The sequence below is a fragment of the Nansenia antarctica genome, assembly GCF_963989245.1.
Source record: "Nansenia antarctica genome assembly, chromosome: 3".
NCBI lineage: Eukaryota > Metazoa > Chordata > Actinopteri > Argentiniformes > Microstomatidae > Nansenia > Nansenia antarctica.
This window is the reverse complement of record NC_137688.1, coordinates 17,026,191-17,033,690: the sequence shown is the minus strand read 5'-3', so window position 1 is coordinate 17,033,690 and position 7,500 is coordinate 17,026,191. Positions and strand designations below refer to the sequence as shown.

Here is a 7,500-nt window from a genome sequence, read left to right as displayed (position 1 = left end):
AGACTGTTGTCTGATCAGATGAAAGTTGACCTTGAACTTGACCCCAACATCACACGAACATTGACCCCCCCCCCCCCCTTCATAAGAGCTCGCTGAGGTTGACCTCTGACCCCCCCCTGTCGGACACTGTGCCAAATTAGCCCTTTTCTGGGCCTCTCACGTGGCGTGCCAGCGAGCGACCCCCCCCCATCCCCTCTTATCCCCCCTCCCCCCCCTCCCTCCAAACCCCTGCTCGCCTGCCTAATCCTCACCCGGCATGCAGCTATAATGGATCCTGTGAAGGTTCAGTGAACTAAACACCGAAGAGGCTTTGCATTAAACCAACAGGCCTGTTGTCTGTGTGTCTGTTAGCCGTTAGCACCTCGCTACATTAAACCAACAGGCCTGTCTGTGTGTCTGTTAGCGGTTAGCACCTCGCTGCCTTTACAAAGCCTCAAAGCCCTTCCCTAGGGACTGGAATGTCAGACATGTCTGTTCAGAGGCTGGGGGGGGGGGCTCTCAATCATCTAAAATGGGGGGGGGGTGTCCTGTTCTCTCAGATCAGTGCAGATGAAGGGAAGGAGACAAGGACACATGGCAATAAGGAGAAAGGGAGATAAGGAGAGGGAGTAGTTTTAGACTATTGAGACGGAGAAGAAGGAAGGAGGACGTGGAGGAAAGAGAGGAGGGAGAGGAAGAGGAGGGAGAGTTGGAGGTGGAGGAGAGGAAGAGGAGGAGGAGGGGAAGAGGAAGAGGAAGGGGCCACCACCCAGCATAGACTGGACACCGTGGTGTTGAGGGTGCTCAGATGGATGGTTGTGATGGAAGAGATGGAGAGGAGATGACGTACACCCCTCCACCACCCGCTGCTACGCCCAGGGAAAGACCCTGAACACTGCTACGCCCCAGAGGATAGAAGTGGGGTGAGAGAGAGAGAGATGAGAGAAGAGAGAGATAAGGAGAGAGAGAGAGAGAGGAGGAGAGAGACAACAAGGGGTTGAAGCCCCCCACCCAGGGCTGGACCCTGACTGACCACTGCTGCTACATCCACATATATAATAATTATTATTATTATTGTAAAAAATGTCTATTATCTTATTATACTTATTCATTCTATTGTTGTTGAGCGCTGCTCTGCCCAAGGCATTTCGTTGCATTGTGTACATGCATACGTCATGAAAAATAAACGAAACTTTAACTTGTACTTAGACAACGCCACTGACCTTCTACAGCTCTCACGAATGTAAAGCGCTCTCTCATTCTGCGTCCCAAGGAAAATCTGCGTATTGTGACAGTCGCTTACGATAATCTACATTGATTGCGCACAATGAGGGTATTTTACAATGCGTAAACACCAACACATCAAAATTATTCAGCAGTGCACACAAGAAGAAAGGTCCCTGAAATTGCACAACATTTTACCCATTTAGCCAGAAGTACAGCCAGTAAAAGTATAATGTCATAATCAAACTTGTCCCTAGACTAGAAAGACTCTTTAGTTTGAGGAGCAGAACTCACGACTTGAGATTGGAACATAGTCACGGTCGAAATGTATTTGTTCCATATGATTACTGTAGCATATCTGTTTTATCTATTTGTAAAGCACTTCGTAACATTGTTTTAAAAAGGTGCTATATAAACAGAGTTTATTATTATTATTATTATTATTATTATTAACACCTGGTTGAATAGGAACATTACTGGCGTATTTGATGTATATCTCAAGATATTAGACGGTCAAATGCCTAGGGAAAACTAGATAATACATCACATTGGATAAAATGTGTCCAATCCAATCCGTTTCTACCGTCGGAGTGGGCAGTAGAGTAGACCGTTCTTTTCTGACGTGGTACTTGTCTGGAGACCTAACGAGCAGGTACATTTAAATATCGTGAGCTTAGAATTATAAGGTTCTATCTCCGTTTAGGGCAGTTCAGAGATATTGAGCGTCAACGTTTTTACATTCCATTATGTTTTGTGAGATGGAACCTTTGTATTTTATTAATTACTAACTCAAAAATGTCAACATTTTAAAAATAACACCACACAGGCATTAATAAACACCTAATGGTTCAGATTATGTAAAAAAACTCAATTTTGACAAAAATGGAGATAGAACCTTATAATTCTAACGTCACGATATGCCTAGACTTGGCCGCTACCTGTCAGCTGTTTAGAACATCTCTCACCTGTGGCGCATTTCCCTTTCGTCAGGACCTTGATCTCTGGCCTCTCCTCCGTCACCGCCAGCAGGCTGGCCGTCTTCAGGTCGCAGCCGGTCGGGTACGTGACGCCGTCGGTGCCGCACACCTCGTAGTTGCTCTTGCAGGCGCAGACGCCGAGCTTCGTCTTCTTGTCCTTGTCGCTTTTGACGCACTCCAGCCCGGAGGCGCATCGCTGCGCCGTGGACCCTCTCCCCCCGCAGGGCTCGCCCTGGCCCGCCGCGCAGAGAGAGCAGCAGCCGCAGGAGTCCAGCACCGTGCCGCCCTGGCAGCCCCCCGCCGGGAGGGGGTCGCACAGCTTGGGTTCGCAGGTGCCGCAGCTGCGCGCCACACGACCCGCGGAGGCAGAGAAGACGGACAGCGACACCACGACGGCGTAAAGCACCAACATGTCTGGTTCAGAGAGTTTTACTACCGGGGACTGTAAAGTGTTGAACGTTTGATTCACTCTGAAGCTCTGAACGGTTCTTGTCGGAGGTTTTGTTAAAGTTTGACCCCGCCTCTAACTAACCAACCCACTCTCATACTCTCTCTCTCTCACACACACACACACACACACACACACACACACACACACACACACACACACACACACACACACACACACACACACACACACACACACACACACACACACACACACACACACACACACACAATACAGTAAGCCAGTTGTTTAATGCAATTATTAAATACAGCAATATATCAACATCAATAATAATTATATATAATATATTTCTAAACCAATATTTAGGAAAGTAGGATCAAGCAGGGTGTTATTCATGAAGTACACATTTTTGCATCACTTTCACAATATACACCATATATATTAAACGCTCAGGGTGTCTTGTCCAAGTTTCACCCTCACAAACACACACATTCACCATGACAACATCAATCAATCCAACAGTATTGTTCATAAACACATGAATGAATGAATGAATGAATGAATGAATGAATGAATGAATGAATGAATGAATGAATGAATGAATGAATGAATGAATGAATGAATGGATGAATGGACTTTATTTGTCATTGCTACAGTACAGGTACCAAACAACGAAATTTAGGAGGGGTGGCTCCCCTGGTGTTAGGAAAGGGAAAAAAAACACTTTTAGAAAAAGAATAAAATCACAAGAAGGTAAGGAGCTGGTTTACATAAATAAAGGCTATAAAGGCTAGAGGTTGCTCTTTACAATATCTGCCTACTGACCAACATTTAGAGGTTATTTTGTGACACATAATAAACTACATTTCCCATAACACACTGCAGTTCCCTTGTGACCCAACATATAGGCTGCGTTCGTAAATTCGCTCTGAGAGCGCCGGAGCGCACACTGGGTTCAACGTCATAAAGGGACCAAGTCATTTGATTGGACAAGAGGCATTCCATGAGTGCTGATCAGATTTCCAGAGCGAATTTACGAACGCAGCCATAAACAGTACAGTACGTCTAGCTAGAGCCCATCCAGATGCAGGCAGAACCTCAGTACCAGCGGGTCCAAACCTGGCCCAGGCCCACAAACCACAGTCAACTCCTGCACATGAAAACACACCTGTACAGTACAGTGTATCACCACGGTAACCACGGTTGTGAGGTAGTGCAGGGAGGAGGAGTTACCTTCAATCACCATGGCAACCAGGGTTGTCAGGGAGGGGTTACCTTCAATCAGTCACCATGGTAACCAGGATAGTCAGGTAGTGCAGGGAGGAGGGTTAGCTTCAATCGCCATGGTAACCAGGGTAGTCAGATGGGGCAGGGAGGGCTGGACATGCATGCAGCTGTACACAACGTCTGTGACACACACGTTGGCGTGGCAACGCCTTCACACCCAGAGGGTCCCTTCCCCCTCCTCAACGCCCGGGGGAGGAGGGGGTTTAAGTATGTTAACCCCTTCTCTGCTGGCTACCACTTGAGGTACTTAGCAGCGGCGGCGTTGGCGATGTCACGGTAGGGCGTGTCTGAGTCGAGGCGGGAGGCGGGGAGACCACACAGCCGGCGGAGCCGAGGAGAGCGGAGCAGGAGGTTATGACCCAGACCCACGCAGCTGGAGGTCAGCCAGTATACTGCCATGGACTAGAGGGGGGGGGGGGGAGAGGTCAGCCAGTAAACAAACCAAAAAGTGTGTGTGTGTGTTGTCAGTGTGTGTGTTGCAGCAGAAAGGTTCATTCAGTAACCAGCATGGTGCTCCAGAGTAGACACAACATCGTCACACCCCAGATGACCAAGATAGACAGATAGACAGACACACACACACACACACACACACACACACACACACACAAGATGACCAAGATAGACAGACAGAGGTTACAACACTGTACCTTAGAGAGAGAGGGAGGGAGGGAAGGAGTTAGGGAGAGAGGGAGAGAGGGATAGATGGAGGGAGAGAGAGATAGAGAGAGAGAGATGGAGAAAGAGAGAGAGATAGAGAGATAGAGAAAGAGAGAGGGCGATAGCTTTCAAAGCATGATGGGACTCTTTAGGCACAAACGGGTCTGTCGCAACTTCAACTCAACCGTGTGTGTGTGTGTGTGTTTGTATCTGTGTCTTCTATGTTTACGTTGGTGTGTGTGTGTGTGAGGGTAAATGTATGTTTATGTGTGTGTGTATGTAGTATATGTGACGTAAACATATGTTACAAATGTTTATGCCTCAATGTGTGTGTGTGTGCGTGTGAGTGTGTGTGCATGTGTGTCTGTCTCTTCCACTCAGATAAGAACGGGACGCCTAGAGCAGTGCATCATGGGTAAGTGGACTTGTTGGAACTATCTGTGTCGTCTTCATCATCAACCACAGTGGCTGGTGTAATGTGGTATAATGTGGTGTGTGTGTGTGTGTGTGAGAACAGTGGCTGGTGTAATGTGGTATATGTGCGCGCGCACACACACACACACACACACACACACACACACACGCGCACGCGCGCACGCACACACACACACACACTCACACATTCACACATTCACACATTCACACATTCACACATTCACACTCACCGAGGGCACGGTAGCAGCAATGGGGATCATCACCAAGGAAACCCCTCTGATAAAGTTGGTCCCAAACTTCTGGAACTTGGAAGCTTCTAGCCTTCGCAGGGCAAATATCTGACCAGCAGAGAGAGAGAGGAGAGGAGAGGAGAGAGTGAGAGAGAGAGGATAGAGGAGGAGAGGAGAGAGAGAGGAGGAGGATGAAAGTAAACACACAACCAGAGATTGCAGAGGAACGTCAACAAGCCTTTACTCGGAAGAAGCTGAAGGTCAGGATCTCAACCTTCCCATAGCAACCGAGGGAAACACCGTCTTCATTTACATACAAGAGTCATTTAGTCGCTTTCATCCAAAGCACGTACATTTGTCTACGTAACTGAATCAACTATACAACAGTCATCGTACGTGCAGTAGGGAGGGAAGGAAGGAAGGTGGGGGGGAGGGATGGAAGGAAGGAGGGAGGGTGGGAGGGAGGGAGGGAGGGAAGGAAGGAGGGAGGGAGGGAGGGAAGGAGGGAGGGAGGGAAGGAACGAGGGAGGGAAGGAAAGAGAGAGGGAGGGAGGGAGGGAGGGAAGGAAGGATGGAGGGAGGGAAGGAGGGAGGGAGGGAAGGAAGGAAGGAGAGAGGGAGGGAGGGAGGGAAGGAAGGAACTAGAACGGCAGGCAGGAAGTACGGCAGGCAGACAGAAGTGTCCCAGGAAGTGACCTCACCTCTGTGAGGAGCAGGTTGACGACGCCCAGGGCGACAGGCATCAGCCAGGTGGCGTCTGGAGCCGTCAGGTCAGAGAACCAGAGGGCGCCCCCTGCTGCCAGCTCCAGCTGCAGCCCTGACACACACACACACACACAGAGAGAGAGAGAGAGAGAGAGAAAAAACACACAGCATTGGTTTCATCAACCTTCACACAATACGCACAGTTAGGGGCTCGTTTTTTTTTTTTTTTCATGACCGTGGGACCCGGCAGAGGAAAACCTCCTGGCCCACTCTTGAGTTTTATCCTCGTAGCATCTGATAACGAGGGCCTGTTGTTTTTCCTGAGGTGGAGTTTCTCAGGGCCAGGGAGACAGTAGAGAGTGGACAGGGAGGGTGGAGCGTTGTTGGTGTTTACCTGAGTAGGCCTCAGACATGCCCAGGCTCAAGTTCCGCAGGGCCAGGGAGAGGCACACCCACATGGGCAGCTGCACCAGCACCAGCAGGCTGGCCTTGGCCGGGTGGCAGTTGTCCCTGACGTACAGCTCCAACACGATCCGCTTCAGGTTCTTCTTAAACTGGTACCTGAGGAGGGAGGGAAGGAAGGAACACACACACACACGGTCCTCACTTCCTAAATGTCCCTCGCTGACAGATCAAGAGAGCGTTGCCCCAGACAACAAGCCAGCGTGTAGCGTTGTGGGGTGGGGCAGTTGGGGTTCATATTGTCGTTGGGGGGGGTTGGGGTTCTTATTTCTTATTTCTAGAGCTTCATGTTTGGCGCCGGCCTCCCCGAGAGAGACGGGGGGGGGTGGGGGGGGGGGTCAGAGGTGAAAGGTCATACCGGCAGTCTTTCTCCGTCCAGCCCTTCTCCCTGGCCCTCATGGAGACCTCGTAGTGGAGCCTCTTGGCCAGCTCAGCTATCTCCCCCTGCAGAGCCTCGATCTAGCTGGAGGAGAAGAGGGGGATGGGGTTAGAGGAGAGGAGGAGAGGGGGATGGGGTTAGAGGAGAGGGGGTAGAGGAGAGGGGGATGGGGTTATAGGAGAGGAGGAGAGGGGGACAGAGGGAGGAGGAGAGGGGGACAGGGGGTAGAGGAGAGGGGGACAGGGGGAGGAGGAGAGGGGGACAGGGGGAGGAGGAGAGGGGGACAGGGGGAGGAGGAGAGGGGGACAGGGGGAGGAGGAGAGGGGGTAGAGGAGAGGGGGACAGGGGGAGGAGGAGAGGGGGTACTTCCTGTAGTGATCGCTGGCTTCCTGCCTGGCTGCTGTTTGAAGCACAGCCAGCGGCTCTAAATTAGCCAACGGCCGGGGGGGGGGGGGAGAGGACGGAGGAAGAGGGAGAGAGAGGGAGACAGGGAGAGAGACAGAGAGAGAGAGGGAAAGAGAGACAGAGAGACAGGGAGGGAGAGACAGGGAGAGAGACAGGGAGGGAGAGAGCACTCTGGAGCAGCCAGGGACACTTGGTCATGAGGGAGCAATCTCCGTTTCTCTCTCTGTCTTTTTTTTGTCTCTCTCTCTCTGTGTATATCATCCCTCTCTCTCCCCCCAGTCTGGTCTCAGTTTTTAATAAAGTTCTCATAGTCAAAGTCTCTCCAACATGGTTGTTCTCATGGCTGAG

The 7,500-nt window shown here is 50.6% G+C and overlaps 2 protein-coding genes across 2 annotated transcripts in view; both read right to left on the bottom strand.

Annotated features, from left to right (window-relative positions):
* igfbp7 (insulin-like growth factor binding protein 7) overlaps positions 1–2,605 on the bottom strand; it is a 13,780-nt gene extending 11,175 nt beyond the window's left edge. Inside the window, exon 1 of the mRNA XM_080525529.1 lies at positions 2,169–2,605. Within this exon, the coding sequence (XP_080381655.1) occupies positions 2,169–2,592 (424 nt within the window). The 5' untranslated portion in view covers positions 2,593–2,605. The remainder of the gene's footprint in view (positions 1–2,168) is intronic.
* A 1,502-nt stretch (positions 2,606–4,107) lies between these two features.
* The window catches only part of cox18 (cytochrome c oxidase assembly factor COX18), a gene marked incomplete at both ends in the record, with an annotated part of 8,183 nt that continues 4,790 nt past the window's right edge, over positions 4,108–7,500 (bottom strand). Inside the window, 5 exons of the mRNA XM_080526980.1 lie at positions 4,108–4,278; positions 5,202–5,309; positions 5,903–6,018; positions 6,301–6,467; positions 6,727–6,827. Of these exons, the coding sequence (XP_080383106.1) occupies positions 4,108–4,278; positions 5,202–5,309; positions 5,903–6,018; positions 6,301–6,467; positions 6,727–6,827 (663 nt within the window). The remainder of the gene's footprint in view (positions 4,279–5,201; positions 5,310–5,902; positions 6,019–6,300; positions 6,468–6,726; positions 6,828–7,500) is intronic.